Source organism: Corythoichthys intestinalis, chromosome 14, assembly GCF_030265065.1.
Source record: "Corythoichthys intestinalis isolate RoL2023-P3 chromosome 14, ASM3026506v1, whole genome shotgun sequence".
NCBI classification, from domain to species: Eukaryota; Metazoa; Chordata; class Actinopteri; order Syngnathiformes; family Syngnathidae; genus Corythoichthys; species Corythoichthys intestinalis.
Window position 1 is genome coordinate 1,821,480 of NC_080408.1, and position 27,575 is coordinate 1,849,054.

At 38.1% G+C, this 27,575-nt stretch overlaps 2 protein-coding genes and 1 long non-coding RNA gene across 8 annotated transcripts; 2 read left to right on the plus strand and 1 right to left on the minus strand.

Moving 5' to 3' along the window:
* The first annotated feature begins 1,924 nt into the window (after positions 1–1,924).
* Positions 1,925–10,562, plus strand: LOC130929343 (gastrula zinc finger protein XlCGF7.1-like). Its single transcript, XM_057856437.1, has 2 exons — positions 1,925–2,381; positions 6,418–10,562. Exons 1-2 carry the CDS (start codon positions 2,267–2,269, stop codon positions 7,302–7,304), a joined length of 1,002 nt encoding a protein of 333 aa, XP_057712420.1. The 5' UTR covers positions 1,925–2,266; the 3' UTR covers positions 7,305–10,562.
* Positions 10,563–15,394: 4,832 nt separating this feature from the next.
* On the plus strand, positions 15,395–21,988 carry LOC130929342 (gastrula zinc finger protein XlCGF17.1-like). The gene is made up of 3 exons (XM_057856436.1): positions 15,395–15,545; positions 15,693–15,801; positions 19,597–21,988. The coding sequence occupies exons 2-3, from the start codon at positions 15,708–15,710 to the stop codon at positions 20,550–20,552; spliced, it is 1,050 nt and encodes a 349-aa protein (XP_057712419.1). The 5' UTR covers positions 15,395–15,545; positions 15,693–15,707; the 3' UTR covers positions 20,553–21,988.
* A 992-nt stretch (positions 21,989–22,980) lies between these two features.
* On the minus strand, positions 22,981–26,383 carry LOC130929436 (uncharacterized). Of its 6 annotated transcripts, XR_009066887.1 has the most exons (10): positions 26,257–26,332; positions 25,809–25,842; positions 25,634–25,732; positions 25,463–25,569; positions 24,177–24,237; positions 24,054–24,104; positions 23,785–23,853; positions 23,562–23,670; positions 23,409–23,478; positions 22,981–23,272 (listed from the first exon to the last, which is right to left on the minus strand). It is a non-coding gene; the product is annotated as an uncharacterized LOC130929436 (long non-coding RNA). The 6 variants fall into 6 exon arrangements; XR_009066888.1 differs by lacking the exon at positions 25,809–25,842 and having other exon boundaries at positions 26,257–26,383; XR_009066890.1 differs by lacking the exon at positions 26,257–26,332 and having other exon boundaries at positions 23,562–23,664; positions 24,050–24,104; positions 25,809–26,247.
* Positions 26,384–27,575: the final 1,192 nt, after the last annotated feature.

Genomic DNA, 27,575 nt, shown 5'->3' on the forward strand with positions numbered 1-27,575 from the left:
TGCCTAATCTATTGAATCCTAGCAACTAATTGGGGCAAAAAAATCGTTTAAAGTTTACTCACCAGTAATAAAATGTCGGCTCCAAACGTAAATGTGCCTGGTCCACAGAACCGTCTTCTTTTACTGTTCCTCGATTTATTGCTTTCAGCCAGTTGCTTGTCCTTTTCTTGAATGAATGAATGCAGGAATTTATTGTCATTGTCATCATCAACTTCTTCTCACGAGGAAGAATGAAGAACTTCAAATGCAGCTCTGAACTCTTCCTTGTGTTACAACCCGCAACACGGCAACTTTTAGTCATTCCGATGGCAAATAAGACAAAAGATCAACGCGTTTGTACTACAATGCACGACAGCGCAACTGCTTGTGACTCGTGTTTTGCCCCCATTTCAATATGGCGACGCTTTGTTGTGGCCGGTGACGCCATTAATGCCTGACCGGATGTCCGACTGTGAGAATGAACAAACTTTCGTTTACAAAAAAAAAGGGGGAAAAAATCTCTTCACAGCTCTCTTAATGAACAGGTGATGACGACACATAATTCAGGAGCAAAATGAAAGTAATAATCTAAAGTAAATACTGTACACCAGGGGTCCCCAAACTTTTTCCTGTGAGGGCCACATAACTTTTCCCTTCTCTAATGGGGGTCAGTTAGTGACAGAAAAGGTGTGACGATTGCAGGAGTGCCTAAATGTAAAAATTAGGGCTGTCAAACGATTAAAAATTTTAAGCGAGTTAATTACAGCTTAAAAATGAATTAATCATAATTAATCGCAATTCAAACCATCTTTAAAATATGCCATATTTTTCTGTAAATTATTGTTGGAATGGAAAAATAAAACAAGATGGATATATACATTCAACATACGGTACATAAGTACTGTATTTGTTTGTTATAACAATAAATTAACAAGATGGCATTAACATTATTAACATTATGTTAAAGCGATCCATGGATAGAAAGACTTGTAGTTCTTAAAAGATAAATGTTGTAGAAATTTTATATTAAAACCCCTCTCAAGGTTTTTGTTTTAATAAAATTTGTAAAAATTTTCAATCAAAAAATAACCTAGTGGCCCGCCATTGTTGATGTCAATAATTAGACAATGCTCATGGGTGCTTCAGCCCATAAAATCAGTCGCACCCAAGCGCCAGCAGAGGGCGACAAAACTCAAAAAAACACAAGTGGCAAGTTGACATTGCACTGTGCTGTCATTTTAATCTGTTTGAGCCGGGCATGTGCGCTAATTGCTTCAAATATTAATTAGTATTAATATTAATTAACGGCCGTTAACGCGATAAATTTGACAGACGTAGTAAAAATTTTGTTTTTCAGAAAGCCACAATCAAATAACCCTTTCTGAATTCTTCACGGAACAAAAGTAAATAAAATAAAAATAATAATGTAATATAATATAATAATAAATAATACCAACACTATTAATTAAATAGATAATAACCAAATAACCCTCTCTGGGTTCTTCACAGGAAAAAAGCCAAGAAATAAATAACACTATTGAAAAAAAAAAAAAATATATATATATATGTAACCCCTGTGTCAGCGCCGCCCCGCGTTCCGCTCCCACCTCTGACTAGGCCGGGACGCGAACCCGCGCGCCAACGACGCTTCCACTCGGCAGGTAAGATCAGTAACCCACTACACCAATAAGCTCGAGCCAACGGCATAGCCGCTAGCGATCTTACATGAAGGAATCGGCGGGGAGGTTTCCACGCTCCACATGGACCTGCGTGCACCCGTTACATATATATATATATATATATATATATATTTTTTTTTTTGTTTTTTTTGTTCAGGGGGCCGGACCAAATGTATCCGGCCCGCGGGGGGTATTTTGGGGACCCCTGCTGTACACGGTCCATTGACGGTCATTTTACGTGTCCGACGCAAAATGGCCGACAAAGAACGACACTCGTCCCCGTTGGCTCACAGCGCGCAAATAACATCTAGTTGTGTAAATTATTTCTATTGCTGGCTTCTCGTCGTAGCACAACTTCCGGTGCTGTCAAATTTACTTCATTTTTTGTGTTGACAAGACCACACGCGCTTTGCCAAAGATTTTTTTCTTGAATGAGTCCTGAACGGACCTGAATTTTTAATACACTCAGTTCTGAAACATGATTCGCTCAGTCTTCGTGTCGGGTTAAATTCGTCTTGTTGCTGGTTTAAGCTTCCCGGCCTACTTATTTTAGCTTAGCTTGCTAACAACAAGACGCGTTTGACAAGCACAGATCGAGTGAGATAAAAATGAGTGCAAGGCCGACATCGGAGTACGCGGAGGAACTACTTTGTGGAAGAAAAGAGGAGAAGGAGCGGCGACAACAAAATCTGCAGCGCCGTCTTGTCTTCCATTCAGTTGCAGGTTTGGATTCAATATGAATATGATCCAGTGGTATGAAAAAGTATGTGAACGTTTTGGAATTCCTCACATTTCTGCATAAAATCACCATCAAATGTGAGCTGATCTTTGTCAAAATCACACAGATGTAAAAACAGTGTCTGCTTGAACTAAAACCACCCAAACATTTATAGGTTTTCATATTTTAATGAGGATAGCATGCAAACAATGACAGAACGGGGAAGAATATGCAAGCGAACCCTCTGCCTAAGGAGACTTAAGAGGAATTGAAGTCATGTGTGTGCCCAATCACTGATGAGTGGTTTTAAGCTGCCCTGGCCACAATAAAACACACACCTGGTGAGAATTGTCAAGATGATAAGCATTGTCTGATATGCATCAAGGCTCGGTCAAAAGAGCTGTCTGAAGACATGCAATCAAGGATTGTTCATTTGTATAAAGCTGGGAAAGTATACAAACCATCTCTTAAAAGGCAGGATGTTCGTCAATCAACAGTCAAAGAAGTTGTCTAGAATTTGGCACTGTTGCTTCTCTCCCAAGGAGTGGCCTCCCACCAAAGATGACGCTAAGGGTTCAGCGCAGAATACTCAAAGTGGTAAAAAATAACCCTAGAGTGTCTGCTAAAGACTTACAGAAATCACTGGCACACACAACAACTATATGTAAAACTATGGCTAAGAATGGTGTTCATAGGAAGACTCCACGGAAGAAGGCACTGCTGTCTAAAAAAAACATTGTTGCTTGTTTAATGTTCACAAAAGGGCACTTGGACACTCCACAGAAATCTTGGCAAAATATTTTGTGGACTGATGAAACCAAAGTTGAATTGTTTTGGAGTAACACACAACGTCATGTGTGGAGGAAAAATGGAACAGCGCACCAACATCCTTGTAGAATGGTGGAGGGATCATCATGATTTTGGGCTGTTTTGCTGCGTCAGGGCCTGGACAACTTGCAATCATGAATGGAAGAATGGGCTCAAAAGATTTGCAGGAAAACCTGAGGCCGTCTGTCAGACAGTTGAAGCTAAAAAGAGGATGGATGCTGCAACAAGACAATGGTCCAAAACACAAAAATCAACTTCAGAATGCTTTCAGAAGAAACAAAATGCAAGTTCTGGAGTGGCCAAGTCCAGACTTGAACCCCATTGAGATGCTGTGGCATTACCTAAAGACAGGGATTCATGCTTGACATCCCAGGAATCTGACAGCAGTTGTGTAGAGAAGAATGGGCTAAGATTAGTTCTGATCAATATGCCAGACTGATCTGCAGCTACAAGAAGCGTCTGGTTGAAGTTATTGCTACGAGGGGGGGCACAAAATATTAAATGTGATGGTTCACTTACTTATTTTTCCCCCTTGTGTCATTTTTTGCATACTATCTTCATTAAAATATGAAAACCTATAAATGTTTGGGTGGTTTTAGTTGAAGCAGACACTGTTTTCATCTGTGTGATTTTGACAAAGATTATATTTGATGGCGATTTTATGCAGAAATGTGAGAAATTCTTAAAGGTTCAGATACTTTTACATATACAATATTATTGTCAATTTCTTTAACCAATTCAACCACTCATGTCGTGACATTAAATGCTAATAAATGACCCATTCAAATGCAATAAATTATTCTTAAATAAGAAAACAAACTCTATTAAACATATTAAAAATAACACATAACGCTATGCATAACGAGTCATTTGAAAGCTAGCTAAGTGCTGAATATGAAATAGATGAGAAACCCAATGCCATTTTTGTTCTCTGCCAATTAGAGCCCATCAAAAGTGTTTATCTGATCCAAAATGACTGTCAACTTGTCCTGAAAAGTGTGCATGTTAGCAAATTTGAAGCCAAATTATTCATTGCTGATCAGATTTTTCATAAAGGGTGTCATTTTAAAGCTATTCTTAGTGTAGAATATTACGTATGTGAGATTAACTCCAGAAATCGTTATTTACAGTATATGTTGAACATGACATGCTTTTATTTTGAAATGTTCACCAGAAGTACGTTCGCCAAGCCGCTAACCATAAGCTTTACAATCCGTAAAATTACGGAAAAAAAGTGCACTTCCCTTTTCATCGTGTATGTGGTGTCAGTAATAGAATTAAAAAAATTTTTTTTCGTTTGCATATGCTGTAAACCAGTGAGTTTTCATGTTAGAAGTGTCACCTTTGAACCGCAATTTTGCGTTTTGGAGAAAAGCCTGTCAGTGTTTTATAGCAGGCTAAAGTAGGTTGTCGTTTATCCATTAGCCTCAATGTAGCAATGCTAACGTTTTACATTGATTTCCTCATTTTGTATGTCTGAACTTTATTTTTACGGCGTGTTGATGTCCGATAAACATCTCTGAAAGGAACTGGAGTCTCTATGCCATCAACACGCACGCACACCCATGGCGATAAAACGCAGCTGTGGAAAGTACCGCCCTCATTTTTATTTACCGTGTGATAAAAGGACTTTTTGCATATAGCAACAGGCTTAGCAACTGTTTTCCGAAATTTCCTGGTTCGCGGTGAGTCAGTAACCAGCACACTTTTGCTCAATAGACGATGTTTATTGATTAGAAAATGCAGAATAAATTAGATTTATTGATTACAATCCCACAAGAGCAAGCAAACAAGTATCAAAAACAAGCATAACAAATGGCAACGATGACGCTAGATTTGAGTTTGTCAATCCCAGAATCCCCGCGTTTCCGTTACAGCAAAACAAAATGTCCCTTAGCAATGAAAATCGCTTACCCGACAAATGAGCGGGAGCCAACGCTCCGGTAAGGCGGCGAAGGAACAAAGCCAGGCGATCCGTACGTGACCCGCTGGCGGACTTCACGGGTTGCCTGGAAATGTCCGTTTTTTTGTAGGGACGCCCCCTGCGGAGGCGGAGAGGCCAACCTCCGTCCCCGAGCGGCGCGGCCCGCCCAATGACAAACATTAAAGCTACTTTTGGTTCAGCCCCCTTGAAAAAGGGCTTTTCACATGGGACAAATGAGCTGTGCTGCAACAGATGCAACATGGTAAATATTATGGGTGTAAAACAAGTTATCTCGTGAGATTCCCTTCTAGCTATGGGACCCAGGCTTGTAACTATGGGAACCAGGCTTGTAGTAAAACAATACTATGGTGCAAAACAAGTTATCTCGTGAGATTCCCTCCTAACTATGGGACCCAAGGTGAAAAACAATACTATGGTGTCGAAGTGGACAATCTAGGTCACAGAGGCAATCATACATCACAAAGGCATAATGTGCTAATGTTAAGGCATCACATAATACTTTCCCCCATCAGCAACTTCAACTAAAAAAAAGTCGTTTGTTACTTAGATAGACTTACGATCTTCCAGCTTGTTGTCTCCTGTCGTCTTTCAAAATTACAACTGGGTGACGGCGCTTTAGGTGTTCATTTATGGCCGACGTGCAGCCAAGCTTGGCATTGAAGAGACAGGAGACAACAGTGTACCCTCCTATGTTTCGTTGATATAAGTCCATGTTTTGGCCACTCTGGTGGGCTTTTATGGCTTTGTGCTGCTTTCCCCGCTTGCATACCAAGCGTTCGACAGTCTCAACTTTCCACGCATATATATATATATATATTTTTTTTTTTTAACCCTTTATTAACCGTCTACGGCATATGCTCGTCGACGCATTTACGTCATCGATGACATCAACTACGGGACAGCTGTAAATTCTACGGCGTGTTCATGACCAATAATCATCTGTAAAAGGAACTGGAGTCTCATATGCTATCAACACGCAAGCACACGCAAACACACGCATGCACAAATGTATGCACACGCGCGGCGATAAATCGCAGCCATGAAAATGACCGCCCTCATTTTTATTTACCGTGCGATAAATGGACTTATTGCATATCGCGACAGGCTTAATTGAATCGCTATCGCCGTCAGTTGCATTGAAACACGATCACGTATCGCTGTCAATGGCAGTCAATGAGTTGAATTGACAATTGTTTAAGCACTAAAGCCACAGAATGAGACTTGACACCAATGCAAATGTGTTTTATTTGTATTCATGTGTTCTGCAGATGTCGGTGAAAACTATCTTTTTCCCGGGGAAGAGGAGTTCGAGTCCTTCCACACTGAAGAAGAACTACGCATTAAAGAAGAAGAAGAAGATGTGGATCTCACCGAGCTGCCGTTGTACTTTGTCCCTTTAAAGAGCGAAGATGAGGATAACCGAGCGGCCGACGGAGACGACTCCGAACTCATGGCTCCGCTATCCGATACCGAAGACGTAACTTTGTACGCGCCCGACACCGATGAAGAAGCGAATGACTCTGAAGCCGCTCGGCGGTCGTACGCCGACGGCAAGCGGGCGGAATGTCTTCAGTGCGGAAAAACGTGTTCCTCCAAGAAGAATTTGAAGATCCACATGCGAGTTCACACCGGAGAAAAACCGTACGTCTGCTCGGAATGCGGCAAAGGATTCTCCCAAAGGAACACGCTAACCAAACACGCCAGGACGCACACCGGAGAGAAACCGTTTGCCTGCTCGATTTGCGGAAAGAGCTTCTCGGAAAACGGCAAACTGACCCAACACTCCGCCACGCACACCGGGGAGAAACCCTTTACCTGCTCGCTTTGCGGTAAAAGCTTCTCATTTAACGGGAATTTGAGGAAACACGCGGCCACGCACACCGGAGAGAAACCTTTCTCCTGCTTGGTGTGCAACAAACGATTTACTCACAAGGCCAATTTACGAAAGCACACCCGAATACACACCGGCGAGAAACATTTCACTTGCTCGGCCTGCGGCAAAAGTTTCTCCGATCCGTCCAATTTAAAGACGCACACCAAAACGCACACCGGTGAGAAACCGTTTCACTGCTCCGTGTGCGGTAGAAGATTTTCTCGTAAGCAAAGTTTGGACAGACATACAACAACACACACTGTGGCGGACCGCTCGGAATGACGCGAGATGATTCGACGGGTGTTCTTTAGTTTTCATTTTCCATCACTCTTTCCATTATGGCTGACTGTGTAAACTATAAAAATCCGTAAAATGCAACATGGCAGTGTCCATTAAAACACAATCTGACAACAACAAGAATAAAATACAGTACTGTACATTTCCATTTTCTCCGACCTCCATCTGCCTTCCGAGGGTGCTTATTTTCAATCGTACCGATCATACGTTTCCACACGACAGACTTTGTACAAATACAATCAAAGAAATATAACCATAAATTCCCACTGCAGTAATAAACCTCCCAATTTCTTTATAGAGTTATCACCTACGACGTGCCTGCGGTGCTTCTCGACAAGTGCAGCGTACGGAAAAGTTTACAAACAGGTTTGGGAAGTTACCTCGTTAAGATAAAAAACGGCAGCACGTGTATGCATGTGGTGCGCCCTTCAAAATAAATGCACAAAGAGGTGGAAATCAAAACAACGCGCCCTTTACACACAGGAAGACGAGCATTGAGAATACGAGAGCCTGCCACATGGCTTTTGATTGACAGAAGTTGAAGGACGCCGTTTTCATCCTTCGCGTGTTTTTAAAAAAAAAAAAAAAAATTTTTTTACATTTTTAAAAAAATTTCCCTTCAGGCATGAAATAATCCTTAATGTGTTCAAAGTTCTTGTAGAGACTTCTGCCGTTGAAATTGATGAATTCAACCTGAAAAGAAAAGGGCAGACGGGAGAAGCCGAAGCTTATTGAATCCCGGCCCCATTATACCATATAGGATGAAAAAATATCAAATTTTTGGCGCCACTGTATCACCTGGGCTAGGCGTCGGTTGTAATCCCAAAATGACTTTCTCGTTTTCAGCGCGCATTAACTGGAGCTCCCTGATTCTTCTTGATTTTGGTTTTGAATCAAGCCAGTCAAGGAGACCTCCAATTTCTGTATGGAGGATTTTATTTCATCCAAGTTTCCAGATTTCAAATTCTTTGGAGCCATACTGGCAGTCGAGCTTGCTAACCCTGAGTTGGCCCTGAGCGCTTATTGGTTACATTTGAATCAGGAGCTCGGTAGACACAGCGGATAATTATGTTTTTACAATTGGGGATAAGGAGCTCAATTGTAATACATTCCAGGAGATTGTGTTGTATTTACAGTTATCCACCTATTGTAGAAGTTGTTGTGGTCCAGATCAAGCTACTCATTTGGGTCATCATGGCACTCTTCAATCTGTTCATCCAGTTTTAAAGTGTGGTTTCAGATGTCATCATTAATTTTTAAGTGGGGTCAGCTCGTCAAGGCCCCTAATAGCTTTAAACTTCATATCTTGCATCTTTATAAGGATCCTGCAATCTGAGACCCAGGTGTTGGCTATTTTCCCAGCTTTCTTAAATGTGTCCTTCACCTTCGAGTGTCTGTGAGTATTGATGATCATTGTGTTCATTGAGTTTCGGGTGGTGAGAATACTGCTAAATTAGAGGCTGGAGATGAACAGTTTTCCTTCGAAGGTTTTATTGCAGAATATTCTGGGCACAAATGTGATACAGGCAAGGGCTGTGATCTCGCAAAAGTGCGAGGAAACACAATACAAGTCTTTTATACTTTTTAAAGGGCGTTGCTGAAACTCTGGCCCAAGCTGGGGATTTTCCATCCAAAAAATATCTTAAGTTGAAACCTTGAGAGCTGGTACGAACAGTGAGTCATCAGCACAGTTTCTGATAAGGCGGTCAACAGTAGGTGTGCACGAAATCCATTTTTTGAAACCGATACCGATATCAATAACTTCCTGCGCCTCAAAGCTGATATCGATAACCTATAATAAATATATAATTTTTTCAAGTGTATAACCTGAGTTTTTGAACACCTGGAGGTTTTAAAAAAAAAAAAAAGTAGTGGTGGATTCAACATACGTTTGCCTTTGATCTCACCAGATTTTTTTTATAATGACATGAACAAAACAGTGCGTTTCACTTCTGCACTGCCCGACAGCCAGCTCAGAATGAATGGACTTCCATAAACCACAAGGCTTGGTCTTTTCTTGCTTTTATGGGAAGACACTCCTCTTAATATTGTGAAAGTACAACAGAAAAATACACATATTCAATACTCGATATACAACAAACTGCACAATACAGTTACATACACAACTATTATATGTATAGCATAGCACACTAGCTTGCGCAACTAAAGCATTGGCTGGCTTCTATAATACAACTTATGAAGTTCTGTACATATGACCCTTCACCACAGAAGTAAACATATATTGCACATGGCGGAAAACAGACGAGTCTGAAAAAACAGTTTCTGCTCTTGCACCCCTCTTTAAAATAAACTGCTGTATTTTACGCCAAAAGAACTGTTGTGTTTGATTGAACAATATGTTTTTATGCTGCCTTAGCAGATTCAAGGCTCAGTAAGCCCCTGAACTATTTTTAATTTGTCCGTTTTACCCTGAAAACCCCCGTTTACAGACGTCGCGCAACCGCTTTTGTTTCAACCCAGCCATAAAACGAAGGTAATTATATTTATTATTCAAAATGTCTGTCGTTTTTAGCATAGAATCATTAATTGATGTCTGGTATTTCATTAAAAAAAAAAAAAAAAAAAAGACTTTGAAAACTTATTCACTCACATATTTTAAACTTTTAAACAAATTATGTCACAATGAAAAAAATGGCGCCTGTAAAAAAGTCACGGATATCTACCTCGTAACTATTGCTTAATTGTATTTTTTTTTTGTTACTGTCGCATTTTCTCCGATATGTTAGATGATAAATAATCGATCCAAACAAAGAAAATTTGGAAAAAAAAAAGTTTAGAAGGGTAAATATATGAAAAAGAAAATGTCAGCCACTCCTTGATGTCTGCGATTTGTGCATCGCAAACCTTGTTATATTACCATGTTTCACACATAAAACCCCCCAAAAATCCAGCTTTGGCCATTCACAGCTGTGGCTTGACACTCAGTGATACATGCCACGTGGAGTTTTTGGATCGAAACAAGGTAAGTACGCGATAATATCTCATTAAAGTCGTGGCGACTGTAATTCTGCTCTCGCGTGCTCTCACCTCCATATAGGGTTTTGCTGTTTAAAAAAATGTTTTTTCAAAATGCCTTCCTGTCCAAAATTTTTCTTCCCCCAGAAAATTGAGATTTTAAGCTTTCCAATGATGAATCACACATGCATCAGTTTTGAAATTTGGCCAAATTGGGGGTCTCAGAGCTGAACTTCAAGTCACCTGAGTGTTTTGCGCCATATTCAAACTTTATAGTAAACATAAAATACTTACATATTCATTTCCGAGGCGGAAACGTAACAGAAAGCATTCACGACTGTCAATGCTACCGCTAGTCACCGCAATGTGTAAGTGTTTGAACCAAACTACTGTAACAAAAAATAGATGCAGTGAATTATTCTGACCAGCAGGTGGGAGCAATACCCCGCAAATGGTCAACTGATTTCCCATACAAGTGTGTAAACTGTAAAGCCAGAACAGTACATATTATCGGTCCTATTATAAATGTTATAGGAATTATCGGGATTACGTCATAGTTCCTATTATCGGACCGATAATTATCGTGCACCAGTAGTCAACAGATACTCATTGTGGTCATTCAAGGCCATAGAAAAGCACAAAAACATGGCCAAATATGGGCATGGCGCAATATGCTATGTAACAGTCTTCACAGGCAACAGACAGAGTCATGGTGATCGATTTGTCAGTGGGAGCTTTTTAGCTACGGGCTATGTGAAACATTTGTTGAAATGTGCAGTGTGTTGAATAAAGACAATAACAAAATAATAACCCAGTGTTGTCACAGATTACTTGAAAAAAGTAATTTAATAACTGATTACACCTCAAAAAAGTAATCTACCGTAATTTCTGGACTATAAGGCGCACCTGACTATAAGCCGCCACCCACCAAATTTGACATGAAAACGGCATTTGTTCATAGATAAGCCGCACTGGACTATAAGCCGCAGTCGTCCTCATTGTATTATGGGAGATTTACACCAAAAGATATTAACTGGTAACACTTTATTTGACAAAGGCATTCTAAGACTGTCATGAAACCAAATGAACCACCATGAAGCTTTGAACCAATTGGCTGCAAAGTCTTATTGTTTCAAAAATCTTCATTTGGCCATCACTGCTCCCTCGGGGGGAGACAGTCAACCTCTGCTGCCACCTGCTGTCAACACTGTTGTCATCCAACATTCCTCCTAGGATGCATTGCGGCACTACAGATGTAAATAACAAACAAAATATAATTATTTCTTCAGTTACTGTTCCAGTTGTTTCATTAATTGCTAGCTATTGTATTTGGTAACATTTTCTTGGATAGTGGTGCCATAATACTGTCATAATTATTACATGACACTGTCATAAGCATTATTGAATGCTTATAATAGATGTCGGTTAGTGTCATCCAGCAAATTATCTCACTTTTGAATGGACGTAAAAGATCTGAGCTGGACATATATGGAGTTAGTGACATAATATGCCACATGACACATATTGACATATGTCATAAGCATTCAGTCATGCCCATGATAATGTCAAGTCATAATTATGACGTTCTTATGACAGTCTTATGATGCCGTTGTAAAATAAAGTGTTATCTATTAACCCAAATAAATCGTCAAATAAGCCGCACTGGACCATAAGCCGCAGGATTCAAAATGAAGGAACGGCTTATAGTCTGAAAATTAGGGTAGTTACTTTACTGATTATTATCAAAGTAACAAAGTTACTTTAAAAGTAATTTATCGGTTACTTTTTACCAATTTTTCTCCATTTCCTGCCTCAACATAAAAATGACAACAGAAAAATGTCATCGCATGTCATTGACCTTCCGATAAGTTAATTTAAATGGGAAGATCAGAATTTTTCACATAAGGCTTAGTCTTCGAGTTAGCGGGGGTTTAATTAGTCGATGGAGCGGATTTCAACCACCAGTGACTCGCGCTAGCTTAGCCATTCTGGAGCACTGAAAATAACAAATAACTGGCAAACTATGGAATTTAGAGGTGCACGATGATTATCGATCCGGTAATTATTGGTCAGATAATAGGAATTATAACGTCATCCCAATAACTCCAATAACATTATATATTATCGGGCCTATTAATATTAATTTTGTGTCGGTGGATTGGAATGTGTGCGTTTGTTTCCACTCCTGTTTTGCCAGTATGCAAAGTTTTGTTACTGTTTTAGAGGCCTTATTTTTCCATCACTGAATGATGAACCACTATGGCAATTAGCAAATGTTTGCATTTTACAGTGTTATTTTTACAAGTTATTGACAGGCCTTTTGGTTATTGATAGGCTTGCTGTCCTATAATTCCCAGGTTAAGAAAGTTGTTTCATGGACCAAGACGACAAAAGTCTCCTCTCCTGTTGCGCCAAATGTTTTTATCTGCTGACAGAGCACAATACCTGTGCGGTTTATGTTTGTTTTAGTTCTGAGTTTATTGTTCAGGGGAACACATCGTCAATGATTTTGACTGATCGATTGTGATTGACTCAAATTATATTTATCTGAAAAAATTACTATGGGCACTTTATTTGAAGTCAAAACTGTTCTTGTCTTTGTTTTGTTCATTATAATCAGTGTTGTTAATCTTACTTTAAAGAAGTAATTGATTACAGTTACAAATGAAAAAGTAATTGCGTTAGTAACTCAGTTACCTGATTGTAAAAGTAATTAATTACTTGGCAAAGTAACTAGTGATAATTTTCATGTTTTTTTTTTTTTTTTTGAGAAAAAAAAAAACAATGTTCTGAATCAACCGTTAAAGTTGTTAAAATTGCTCCCGTTATTTCATAAGTTCCCTTCTGTCTACTTTCGACATGTGTACGTTTTAAAACTGTTTTATCATTTAAAGATAGATTTAAGTCAAGATTTTGCCGATTTAGGAGCATTTTAGATAAAAAGTTACTTAGCTTCGCTAGGAAGGTTCTCTACAACAGAGCCTTCCTGAGAGGTCTACTGCTTTAAGATGGCGGCTGTTTACTAACGCATCTAGTTCAATATATATTATGGCTGTCAAACGATTAAAATTTTTAATCGAGTTAATTACAGCTTACAAATTAATTAATCGCAATTAATCGCAATTCAAATAGTAAATTATTGTTGTAATGGAAAGATAAGACACAAGATGGATATATACATTCAACATACAGTACATAAGGACTGTATTTGTTTATTATAACAATAAATCAACAAGATGGCATTAACATTATTAACATTATGTTAAAGCGATCCATGGATAGAAAGCCTTGTAGTTCTTAAAAGAAAAATGTTAGTACAAGTTATAGAAATTTTATATTAAAACCCCTCTTAATGTTTTTGTTTGAATAAAATTTGTAAAATTTTCAATCAAAAAATAAACTAGTAGCCCGCCATTCTTGATGTCAATAATTACTTACACAATGCTCATGGGTGCTGAAGCCTATAAAATCAGTCGCACCCAAGCGCCAGCAGAGGGCGGCAAAACTCCATAAAACACAATTAACAAATGAGCGTTTCAATGTCCTGTCATTTAAATCTGTCTGAGCGGGGCATCTGCGTTAATTGCGTCAAATATTTTAACGTCATTAATTTAAAAAGTTAATTAACGCCCGTGAACGCGATAATTTTGACAGCCCTAATAATATATATATATATCTTGCTAATGCCACTGTGTCTGTCATTTGCATCTAGTTCTATGGTATGTGATATCTAACGTAGAATCATGTGGGCGTAGTTTGTAGGCTATCGGCTACACTCAGGTATTATTGGAGCCACTTAGCATCGCATTTGCGACGGCGTGCCCACTCCTGCTCTGCTCTCTCGTCTCCTTGACTCCGTCTCTCTCAGACTTTTCTCGGGTCATTCAAGCAACATAGTAACGCACGCCTTTCCCGCCTCAGTAATAGTAACGGCGTTGCCAAGATGAGAAAAGTAATTAATTAGATTACTCACTACTGAAAAAAAATAACGCCGTTAGTAACGCCGTTATATTCTAACCCTGTTATTAACAACACTGATTATAATAATGTTCATGTCACCATGAAAATTCTGGTTAGGTCAAAGGCAAATCTATGCCGAATGCACCACTAGTAATGTTGACCTACAGGTGTTCAAAAACTCAGGTGAATATACATTGAAAAATAATATTATTATCGGTTATCGTATAGGCTCAGCCTTGAGGAGCAGGAAGGTATCGATACCGGTTCCAAAAAATGATATCGTGCACGCCTAATGGAATTTGTTAAAATCAGCTCCACCGACTTATTCAACCCGCGCTAACTCGAAGATTAAGCCTAAAAATTAAAAAATTCTGATTTTCGGGTGAGGGTTTAACAGCATATCAGTGCCAATGTAAAACAATGCAAACTGACTGCATGATAACAACACACAAATTAATTGTGCAATAAACGCATAGGTGGGTGCAGGCGCGAATGCATGTGCACTGTGACAACACTGAAGAAAAACTAAAAAAAAAAAAAAAAAAATCTATTTACATTTTCCAATAAATAACAAAAACAGGAAAAAAAAAGCTTTCTCTTTGTTTTTATTTTCAACTCACTGGCTGCCAGTGGCAGCGATGGACGTCTAATTAATTTTGACTGGGAGGGTTGGCCATTATCATTTATTTTTCAGTGGAAAAAGGTAAAAGAAAAATAAAACCTAAGCATTCTTTTTGTTCTAGGTGTTTTTTAATTTTATCTTTTAATATTTTTATTATTTTTTCCAATTTACATTTTTCAATAAATAAAATAGTGGAAAATAGTATTATTGTTTATAATACTCTCTCTGTGTATATATAGCAGTATTTTTTATGAAAAGTGAAAAAAGAAATGATTCCCGGATTTCTTACTCCGATAGAGGACGACACACATTTCTATTTAAAGATCATTTTAGTGATAAATAAATGCACAATGCACATTACTCTTACAGATGTCGCGGTCTGAATGTGGCCCCCGTGCCGCCCGTTTGACACCTGTGTTCAATGATCAATAAATTTTAATCATGTATTTGTGATGAAAGAGTTTCTAAAAGACGAGAAACTGCCGGGGGGAAAAAAGCAAGCCGGAGGAGACATACGTCATCACAACTCGCCGTCGCTTGATGACATGACACCGTCAATATGGAAATAACGCGGAAGCATTTCCGTAGCATTCAGAGCACGTAACAATACGCCTTCTAATCACGAATTCTTCCAGCATTCGTTCTAAACGGACTTCAGACTCAACATAGTAAGCATTTTACGACCTCACTGGACACAAACGTCATTTTCTGAAGTGTTCATGTCACGTCAAAGTCGTTGCAATTTGAAACTCCCGTTAGCTTATCTTAGCTTAGTTTAGCTCTCCGCTAACGAGCTATTTGTTGTTTACGTATAGTTCGACAGTTGAAAAATGTGTGCGAGACCGACAGCGGAGCAAGCGGAGGAACTACTTTGTGGAATAAAAGAGGAGAAGGAACGAAAGGTTTTCTTCCAACAGTTTGCAGGTTTGTTTTGTAAATAACAAGTTATATTTCTTGGTTTTTCATCCTGTCTGTATTTTTAAATGGAATCCCCATGACTGCACGAATAGAAAATATATGAAGAATCTTTATAGAATGCCACAAATTTAAGAATGGCCAAAATACAGATTGCATGAAAACTAAAACATGCAGAAAAAATACAGATCAAATCAGTGACTGAAAGTTGCATAGGTTTAGTTAAAACAAAGTTATACAATAGAAAATGAAAGAAAAAAAAATTGGCCACTGTTATAATTAGGGGTGTGACAATATATCGAAGAAGCGATATATGGCAATACTATGTAGTCCAAAAAGATATTGATATGCTCCTGCCAAGAATCGATCTATCGTTTTAAAAGGTGTCACTTAAAAAAAAAAAAAAAAAAACTACCAAAATCTTCCATTAAAATAGTGTTTACGTTAACTCACTGGCTGCCGTCAACGGTGCTTGACGTCAGACTCATTTTGACTGGATTAAACATCTCGTGCCGTCGATGGCACTGAAACCAGAGCATTCACAGTAGTGCTACAATGATTAATTGATTAACTCAAGTAATTAGATTAGGAAAAAAATACTCAAATTAAGTTTTTGAGTATTTGTTTAATTAAAGTGGCGTTGTAATGGTTTGTTTTGAAAGTGTTTGCATTAATTCTATTGATTTAGGTGGATACACTACCCTCTCGTGGCAACAGTGATTATAACATAACTCATTTCACATGGCTGAATCCAACTGCTCCCTGTTAAGACAAACATAAGCTGTTGTTATGTGAGCTCATGTTTTATTTAATGCATTCATAATTTAGTTTATAGGTATATTTAGCTGTTTTTGTGGGAATACATGTTTGAACCATTTGTTAAGAGCACTGAAAAAAAAAAAAAGTTAGCATTTTATAGTATTTATGCTAGCCGAGTTTTCCTCAGCTCAGGTATTTTAATTTTTTATGTTCCTTAGCCGCAGCCCTAATATACAGCCAGTCTTTTGTGGACATTGACAGGTAGCTTCCTATTTATTTGGGAACATTTTCTAACCATTCCTGTTTAATAACCCAAAATCAACAGGAATTCCCCTGTAAATGCTCGAAAATCAACAAGAAATGACGCATAAATGCCCCGAAAGGAAAAGCAAGTGACCGAAAAGCAATAGGAAATAACGTAAAATGATCCAACATTGGCTGCCACTACGGCCATAAACGTCTTATCTAGTGCTGCAACGATTAATTGATTAACTCGAGTAATTAGATTAGAAAAAAATACTCAGTTTTTGAGTATTCGTTTAATTAAAGTGGCGTTGTAATGGTTTGTTTTGAAAGTGTTTGCATTTAGTTTTCTTGATTTGGGTGGATACACTTCCCTCTAGTGGTAACAGTGAATATGACATAAGTCATTTCACATAGAAGAATTCAGCTGCTCCCTGTTAAGATCAACATAAGGTACATTTTTGTTTGAGCAATTTTTTTTTTTTATACATTTGTAATGTAGTTTATAGGTATATATATATATATATATATATATATATATATATATATATATTTTTTTTTTTTTAATGTTTTTGAACAACTTGTTAAGAGCATTGTAAAAAAAAAAAAGTTTGCATTTTATAGCATTGACGCTAGCGGACTTTTGCTATGCAAGTTGGCCCATTGTTCTTTTGTTGTACTTAGATCCTCGTTTATTATTTTTATAGAGTTTGAGGCTCAGCTCAGGTATTTTAATTGATTTTTAAATGAAAGTGCAATTTTGTATAGTTTGAAAATACTCTCCGGAATTTTATGTTATAATAGCATGTAATGCTCTTTTAAAAGAGCAATCTTAGCAAGCCTTTGTTTTACATCTCCTGAAATTTATTCTGCTACGCAGGAAATGTTCCTAATCCGATGACCCGATTATTTCAACTAACTCGTTGGTAGATTAATCGACTACTAAAATAATCGATAGCTGCAGCTTTAGTCTCAATCTCTTTGAAATGGGAGGGATGGCAGCGGATGAACAAATCTCCCAATTAAAATGAATTGGATGTCTACTTGTGATAAACTCATTCCAATTCACAACAGAAGCTCTACTTATAATAGCTTTTTTCATGGAAGAATATCGTAGCTCTTTCCACAGTGACCAGAGCAGGAAGCAAACCAGTTTTTTCTGCATTTCCACATAGCTTCTCTTGGCGCGGCTCATTTCTTCTGTCAGCTTTATTTATCTTACATTCCATAGTTCAACTGTAAATCTTGGCAAGCATTTTTTTTGGCTGCCACTGAGGGCGCTGTTTTTACATTGAGCACACCATAAAGTTGGCACTTGCAACACTCAAATTGAGGAAACACATCGACAACTTTCTTACTGCTGTAACGGCTTTAACATTTTTTCATGAATGAATTTGTAGGCTGCCACTGACCATAAAAGATGTCTAATCCAGTTTGAGTTTGAGGCTAGCAGCGATCATTCATATTTGATGATTGTAAAAATCAAATGCCGTTTTCCACAAACTATTTGATGTAATATTTTGCTACAAAAAATGGCTTTATTTAGTTGTACTGAGTTCATTTTGTTTACATTTATAGATAAGTTGAATTTTTATTTCTTTTGGCTTTATTTAACAGTAAAAATGCTGTATTTTGTCATTAAAAAGCAAACTTGTGCTACTAAACTGCTCTACTTTTACATAAATAGGATATATTTTCAACAAAATGGCTATTTTTTCCAATGTAAAACTACATCCAGCTGCATTCTATTTTTCCATTAAACTTTTGCCTCAGATTTGCAATATATCCTCATGAAAGGCTTTGTTTAACAGTAAAACGAACAAACCAACGTTCACTCCCCCCCAGTCAAAATGGATTGGACATCTAGTGCCATCAATGACGCTGGAACGCCATCATTCAATGTCATCCATCCCAGTTCTAACGTATTGGGCGCCACGGCAGCCAATGAGTTCAACTCATTAGTTAAGGAGCTGCTTTTAAAACTACAGGGAACATGATATTTAAAGCTACACTAGGTAACATATGTAAAGGAGAATGAACATAGCCAAACAACACAGTCAAAGCAGGATGAAAAGGCTATATTTTTTTGTTTTATTAAATTAACGAATTTACCGACATGGTCAAAATTATGTCTGTTATCGTGAAAAATTTTGGTAACGGTAAATTTTCGGTATACCGCCTGGCTCTAAACCCTGCCACAAAAAAAAAAAAAAAAAAAAAAAAGTGCTTACAGCTTTACGGCATACGTCACTTCCCCCTTTCCCCATTTGTTATAAAGACTGAAGTCGATGCATACACAATCGCGCAAATTCTGCAAAGATGGCAGAGCAACAAAGGAGACAAAAACTTTTGTCTGAGGAGGAAAAAAAGGTAGACTATCAAGGATTTACAGATTAAACATTGGCCTGGCTTTCACTCGCCCCCCACACCCCGCAATCGTCAGAAGTGACGAGTTTGGATGGGGGGGGGGGGTTAGCCACACTAAGCAACACGGTTGCTAACCGTCATATGCTATTGTTTAGCCTCAACTGGATTCATTACCTTATTACTATTCATCACTCACACAGCTGCTGGAAACAGAAATGTTGTTTAACCCATCTGCAGGCGACTTAGAGATTGAGTGATGATTTTATGACACCGTGCGGGTGTACGCTGGTCCTCATGGGAAACACTGTCTTCCTTAAGGCAAAACACTACCGCTGTTGTCCACCGGCGTCGCTAAAATCGACCAAAACTGAAAAGTTACCAAGTGTTGCTTCAACTTGTACAAATCAAATGTGTTTTTCTTCTTTTGACCTGTAGATGTCAGCACACAATATCTTCATCCCGAACAACCGGACCTTCACATTAAACAGGAGGAAGAACCGGAAATCAAAGAGGAAGAGGAGGAGGACTCTATCACAAAGTTTCAATTGACATTTTCCCCTTTCAAGATTGAAACGGAAGACCCGAGCGAAGAAGCGGAGCCTCCGAGCGGCGTCTCTGAAGCGAACCTCATCGCTCCGCTATCCAACAGCGACGTCACCGAGGACGACGGCGATTACGCCGACGACAGAGAACGTTCCCGAGGTGACGAAACGGAGCAAAAACGCTGGAAATGTTCTCAGTGTGGCAAAAAACTGAGCTCCAAGGGCAATTTGAACAAGCACATGAGAATACACACCGGAGAGAAACCCTTCGTTTGCTCCGTTTGCGGCAAAGGCTTCGCCGCCAAGATCAACTTAACCCGACACACCAGGGGACACACCGGAGAGAAACCGTTTGCCTGCTCCTTTTGCGACAACCGCTTCTCCGCCATGTCCAGTTTGAAATGCCACACCCGGACGCACACCGGAGAGAAACCTTTTCGCTGCTCGATTTGCTTCAAATGCTTCTCCGACAAGACCAATTTAGCCACGCACACGAGGATACACACCGGAGTGAAACCGTTCGTCTGTTTGGCGTGCGGCAAAAGCTACTCGGATAAGTCGAGTTTAAAATCTCACGCCAGGACGCACGCCGGAGAAAAACCGTTTGCGTGCTCCTTTTGCGCAAAACAGTTCTCGGCCAAAACGAGCTTAAGCAGACACGTGAGGACGCACACCGGCGAGAAACCGTTTGCCTGCTCCTTTTGCGGTCGAACGTTCGCCATCAAGTCCAGTTTAACGCTACACACCAGAAAGCACACTGGAGAGAAACCTTTTGGTTGCTCCGTTTGCGGGCAGAGTTTTACCAGGAATGCAAATTTAAAAAAACACAGACAAGAGAAGATGCATTAACGAATTCACTACTAAAGACGTACGAGCAATGTTGTTTATGATGTCGAACTGCTCATTAATAAAAAACAAAAAAGAATAGGAACTTTTTCTTTTTTTTTTTTTTTAAAGATGGTAGATGGGAATCTAATCTTTTTGTAAATCCTGTGTTCATGTGGCTATAAAACGCAATATTCCGTGGCGCTTGAAAGAAGGGGGATGTCTCGTGATATGATGTTTGCTATTGAGTGAGTTAATTGGCCGCCATTGACAACAATAAACAAACCAGAGTTGATTTAACTCTTTGAGTGTCAATTATGATGGTAGACGTCCAATCGTGGGGCTCTTTTAATCCTTATGAATGAATTTATTGCTAGTGGAGGTCCAGTCCATTTGAAGTTGAAGGATGGCAGTTTGTTCTTTCGCTGCCATCCCTCCTACTTCAAATGGATTGGATGTCTTAAAAATTGAACTGTATTTACAATGAGAACACAGTAACACAACATAAAATAAAAAGACTCCAACAACTGTCCAACTGTTCTAATAGCTTTAATTTTATTTGAAAAATTAAATCATTGGCTGCCATTGACAACGATAAACGTCCAATCCATTAGGAATGACGGCAACGGCAACCCACGAGTTAAATTGAAGTGCGAAGACTTTAATGAAGATGTAAATTTATCAGTGACAGAAGAAGCTTTGTGTTTTATGCTTTGTGCCTAGAAAACAGTGGTTTCATTTGGACATGTCAATAAAAGATGTACCGTACATTATTTTGTCATTTTCCCAGTAACAAAAATTTGACACAAAAAAAAAAAATAGATTTGATGGTTACATTTTTTAACATATAAATGGCGGAAAACACTGACTATAAGCCGCAGCCCACCAAATTTGGCACGAAAACGGCATTTGTTCATAGATAAGCCGCACTGGACTATAAGCCGCAGCTGTCCTCAATGTATCATGGGATATTTACACCAAAAGATATTAACCGGTAAAACTTTATTTGACAGCGGCATCATACGACCGACTGTCATAAGACCAAATGAACCATCATTAAACTTTGAACCAATTACTGCAAAACTTTATTGCTTCAAGAAGCTTCATTTGGCCATCACTGCTACATTGGGGAAGACAATCAACCTCTGCTGCCACCTGCTGTTGAGTGTTGTCATCCAACATGCCTCTTAGCATGCATTGCAGTGCGACAGATGTAAATAACAATCAAAAATCATGTTCTGTGCTAAATATTTCCTCAGTTACTGTTCCAGTTGTTTCATCAATTGCTAGTTATGGTATTTGCTAACACTTTATTTGACAGTGGTGCCATAAGACTGTCATTACACAATCATAATTATGACATGTCTCTGTCCTGAGCATTCATGAATGTTTATAACAGATGTCATTAAGTGTTATCCGGCAAATGATCTCACTTATGAATGGATGCAAAAGATCCAAGACGGACAAAAATTGAGTTAGTGACATAATTTGCCAAATGACACTTAATGACATAAGCATTCAGTAATGTCCATGATAGTGTCATGTCATAATTTCAAGAGAGTCTGGCTGCAGCCCGCCTCTCTCAGTACCCTGCGCCGCTCGTCTCAGTACCCATCCCGCAGACAGAAAGTGACGCAATATCGCAGCTCTCAGACCGGAAATGACAACATGAAGCTGCGCTCGAGCTCCGAGCTTCCGGTTTTATCGTAATAGTTAGCGTCCATTCGAACGTAAATACTAGTTTATTTTCTTTTCGCACGTCTTTTATTTTCGGTTTCAGCATCACTCATTATTATTTAAATAATTTATTTATATGCTCCTTAAATTGATTTGGTGAAATCGGGAGATTAACTCTTTAAGCGCGGTCAGTTTGTTAAAGCCTGCTGATTTTACCAAAATGAAAAACACGGTTACAGTACATCAAAATTAAAATACACACTACTGCAATAAAGGTTTAATTAGTGACTGAAAGATCGCCTGTGACCTATCACAGTGTGTACTTTAGTTTGTCAATTGTAAAATATACTCCAATTGAGAATTATTACAAAATTGCTGTCATCCTTACATTTTTATGAACGGACACATTAATATAGCTTCATTACAATTTAATGTATCAAAAACGTAATATTCTCTCAATGTTGCAACCAAACCAATTTTGTCTTTCATTTTGCTACTTAAATTCATTCATGTGGGTGAAGATCCTAATTAACTAATTCAGAAACTATAATAAACTTTCTGCTCCAGGAAAGGCACCTTTATTTCAAACAGAAATGACAAAAGTTGTCATGTGTTAGTTGTTTTTTTCTTTTATCCCAGACAATAGTTGTAGGTTGTTTTAATTACCTGACATTTTTCGGCAAGCACTCCCGCCTTCATCACAGGTAATTAAAACTACCTACAACTAACATCTGGGATAAAAGAAAAAAAAACAACTAATTCATAAGTGTAGAAAAATGAACTCAATACAACCAGTTCTGATGTGGTAAACTTTATTTTTTTATTTTTATTATTTTTTATTATTATTGAGAAAATAGATATTTTCTTTAGTCAACAATCTCCTCAAAAAAGGTAAATCCATCTTCCAGATGGTTGAAACAGAACTTGAATGGCTCCAAGACATTGTAGTTCGTGATCATCCTCCTCCATCTGCAGGATGCTTGGGAACTCCTACTGCATTGATTTTTTTTTTTCCCCTAGCCCTGTCCGAGGCTTTTGTGCTGTCTTGCACAATCCTTTTACCAAAACTGTTCATTGGAAAAGAGAAAGAAAAAAGAGCTATTTGAATATTACATAAGTAAAATAAAAATGATGCTTTGTTAATTTTATACTTGATTTTTCTTTTCAGGCATTGCATTAAACTAGGTATATAAACAATCTTACCATTTTTTCCCGCCATATCTTTTTGGAGTGGGCCACCACGAACTTGAAGGAGCTGTGGTTGCACCTCTTCCTAAAAATAAATCAGTGAATAAAGAGGGGCATGTTCAAAAGTGCGTCAGAGTAATGGACACTAAAAAGTCTTTAAAAGCTGACCTCAGCAATTATATTCAAATTTCACTTCTGTAACTGATAGACTGGTGGCACTTCACCCTGCAGTAATGCTTTTGCCTCATCTGTCCAATGGGCTAACTCTTTCCTGTGGCTCACATAAGTTGAAAAAATACAAAAATAAGTATTCCACATATTCCAACAAAGAATTAAGGTGCTGTGCACCTACTTTCCTATGAATGCCATATCAACAGTTTCAAAGACTTACCATGCACCCAAGTTTGAAATTGTCCGCTAGCAATATACACCACCACTTCCTCAGAGTTGGCATATCAGTCTAACAAAAATTAAAAACAAGTGTAAATAAAGAATAACGACAAGGATATTTTGTAGCCCAATTTGAATGATTCGGTGAACTTCATTTTACAATGGTTAAACTCAAAGAGAGCATCCAGAACAGTGCAAAGAGCATACTACAAATGGATAAATGAATACAAATATCACAGAGGACAAAATTGGACAGTTAAACTCACCTACCATCAACATGAAGATGCCACAGTCCTTCCCCTATGGCTGTCCCGGAAAACCCTAACGTAAGAATTTAACCGAGTCACTTCCTTCAAGTTTTGAATCAATGAATATACACACTTTTACAAATACCTCTATTTCACTTCCAATCCTCTCTTTCCATGTCCCCCTGTTGATTGACTGTCAACGTTTTCTGCAATTGAAAATATAGGTTCATATTAAATACAGTAGTTAAACAATTACAAACGTGTTTCCATGCATAAGAACACCAACCAGTCAGGTTTAAATGATTCATGCAAACAAAACAAGGGCGTAGGTTTGCATAGGGACGGTAGGGACATAACACGACCAACTTTTTAGGATGCTAAAGTTGTCCCCACCAACTTTTGAGCAACCTTACTTGTATTATATTCGTCCCTACCAATGTTGAGACCAGGCCAACGCCCTTGAAACAAAACATTCGCAATTTTAGAGTGGCATTTTAGAAATTTGCTTCAAATGATTGGATGAATCATCTGGAGTGCAATTCTGCTTTAATTGAAGGGGCAACATAAAAGGATCGACTGGAACATACCTTCAAAACCAAACAAGGCTATTCTGGATCATCATGGAAATGCCATGCCAATATGAATGGATACTGAATTTCATTAGAGATAACATTAGTTCCCTGATCTCACGATTGGATCTGTTTTTCTTCCCACAAATAATTGGAATTTGGATCATTTAATTTGTTATGATTTGACTGTTCTTTGAAAATGAACCAATGCTCCAAGTTGTAGTTGTTACTAATCAGCCTTACAGGCAAATGCATGTGTGGGTCACATCCTGTAGGCTTTCACCATGTTGCAACAACATAGGGGTCAGCCACAAATATGGTCCTTCCCTGAAAAATACATAATCTATACACACGGACATATGTTATATAAATACAAACGTACGCAGACACCTACACGAGCCCATACAAGCATTCTGTAGGCTACATAGTTAAAATACCCTACACACGCCAAAAAATACTTTTTTATACCTTTGAATGAGCTACTTGTTAGACAAGTTATAAATATGCATTTCATATCTGCAAAAAACAAACACAAAAAGTTACATTTTACTTAATTGTACAAGTGACATTATGTTCTTTAGAGAAACTAAATCCTCAAAATTCACAGTTGATTCCATTTCATTGTTCAGGCCAACGTTCCAAAAGTCAGCACGTGTCAATCAAACTTTCTTTTTTTTAGACAATCAACACCATTTCTGGCCTCTTTATATTCAAGATTTGCATAAGCTAATGAGAATGTTGATTGGTTAAATAAACAAAGAGTAAATAATCAATTATGTCCAATTGTTAACTAATATAAGGAATAATAAGCCTATCCAGATTTCCACTGAGCACAACATTTGTCTCAGACATAAAAACATACCAGCCGTTCCTGGGCAGGATGAGTTTGAACCGTCCACGAAGCTCAGCATGGTCTTATATTGTCACCATTGGTCCTGTCTGCACAGTGGGTTTTACAGTGTTCGATGTCTATCAAAAAAAAGTGTTCAGCACAGTCCAAAATCTAAAGTACATTACTACTTATGCTACTTACTTCCATTTGGATCTGTGTGACATCCCTGTATCTGCATGGGAAGACTACCATTTGGGGGTCGTGATTTAGTTTCTTCCCAATGGGGTGGTGATCAAGGAGCTAGTAAAAAAAAAAAAAATAATAATGAAAAAATATATAGCTAAGCAGAGTAACAATATCAAGAAAAAATGACAACCTTGTCCTATTTGGATCATGTGACAACATTCAAACTACAAAGGACCAGACAAAACAAATGAAGGCAAAACAACAATACCATACAACAACAAAAACAGCGAGCTGCGAATTGCAGGCATGTACATAATGAAAAATAAGAGTGCAATATAATGAAAACTACACAAAGAAGACTGTTCATTGAGGGGTGAAAAATGTAAAAAGCATTAGCAGCATTAGCCAATTCGCTGCTGAATTCATCAGTACGTATTAAACAATATAAGTAGAGCAAAGTCACATGCAGTTAGTAAAGGAAGACATTATTTAAATTACATTAAGAATACTAGATATAAGTACGGTCTTTTCAACTCAAAATAAACACTTCATATTTTCACCGCAAGTGTTGTTTAACTATTTAACATTTTTAAACATGCATACGCTTTTAAAAACTTTTATTCAGTGCGGCCACTTACCGTGTTTTCTTCGCGAGAGGTGAAATAACGTAACTTGTTTTCGTCGCAAGGGTTGACGACATTTCCGGTCTGAGGGGATTGAGAGCTGCGGTATTGCGTCATTTCCTGTCTGCGGGATGGGTACTGAGAAGAGCGGCGCAGGGTACTGAGAGAGGCGGGCTGCAGCCAGACTCCTCTCCATAATTTTGATTATCTCATGACAGTCTTATGACACCGCTGTCAAATAAAGTGTTACCTAAAAAAATCAACAAATAAGCCGCACTGGACTATAAGCCACAGGTATCAAAATGAAGGAAAAAAGTAGCGGCTTATAGTCCGAAAGTTACGGTATATGCTGCCATAGCAGATTCATGGTGCATGAAGCCCCCTAACTATTTTTGATTTGTCCGTTTTACCCTGGAAACCCCCGTTTAAAGACGTCACTCAACTGCTTTTGTTTCAACCCAGCCATAAAAAGAAGGTAATTATATTTAATATTTAAAATGTCTGCTTTTTTAGCTTACAATCATTAATTGATGTCTTAATATTTCTTTAAAAAAAAAAAAAAAAAGACAAAATATTCACTCACATATTTTAAACTTTTTAACACATTTCGTCAATGAAAAAAATGGTGTCTGCACATAAGTCACGGATATCTACCTCATAACTATCGATTAATTGTATTTTTTTTTTTTTTTGTTAGTTGCATCTTCTCCGATATGTTAGATGATAAATAATAGATCCAAACGAAGAAAAAAAAAAACTCTCAAAGGGTAAATATATGAAAAAGAAAATCTTGACCACTCCTTGATGTCTGCGATTTCTGCATCGCGACCCTTGTTATATTACCATGTTTCACCCATTAAATCCCCCCCAAAATCCAGCTGTGGCCATTCAAAGCTGTGTCTTGACACTCAGTGATACATGCTACATGGAGTTTTTGGGTCGAAACAAGATAAGTATGCGATAATGGCACATTAAAGTCATGGCGTCTTTAATTCTGCTCTCTCGTGCTCTCACCTCCAGTTAGGGTTTTGCAGTTTAAAATTTTTCTTTAAAAAAAAAAAAAAAAAAAAAATATATATATATATATATATATTTATATATATATATATATATTTTATGCCCTCCCAATGAAAATTTTTCTTCCACCAGAAAATTGAGATTTTAAGCTTTCCAATGATTTATCACACATGAATATATGACAATTTTGAAATTTGGCCAAATTGGGGGTCTCAGAGTGGAACTTCAAGTCACCTGAGTCCAGGCCCAGGCCATTTGGGGGCCCTAAGCAAAATAATGCAAAGGGGCCCATATTTTTGGCCCACCATTTCGTCACA

Coding starts and splice junctions, on each gene's coding strand:
- LOC130929343 (XM_057856437.1), top strand. CDS start 2,267: ATGAGTGCAAGGCCGACATCGGAGTACGCGGAGGAACTACTTTGTGGA. Junction 2,382..6,417: donor TGTCTTCCATTCAGTTGCAG/GTTTGGATTCAA, acceptor TGTGTTCTGCAG/ATGTCGGTGAAAACTATCTT.
- LOC130929342 (XM_057856436.1), top strand. CDS start 15,708: ATGTGTGCGAGACCGACAGCGGAGCAAGCGGAGGAACTACTTTGTGGA. Junction 15,802..19,596: donor TTTCTTCCAACAGTTTGCAG/GTTTGTTTTGTA, acceptor TTTGACCTGTAG/ATGTCAGCACACAATATCTT.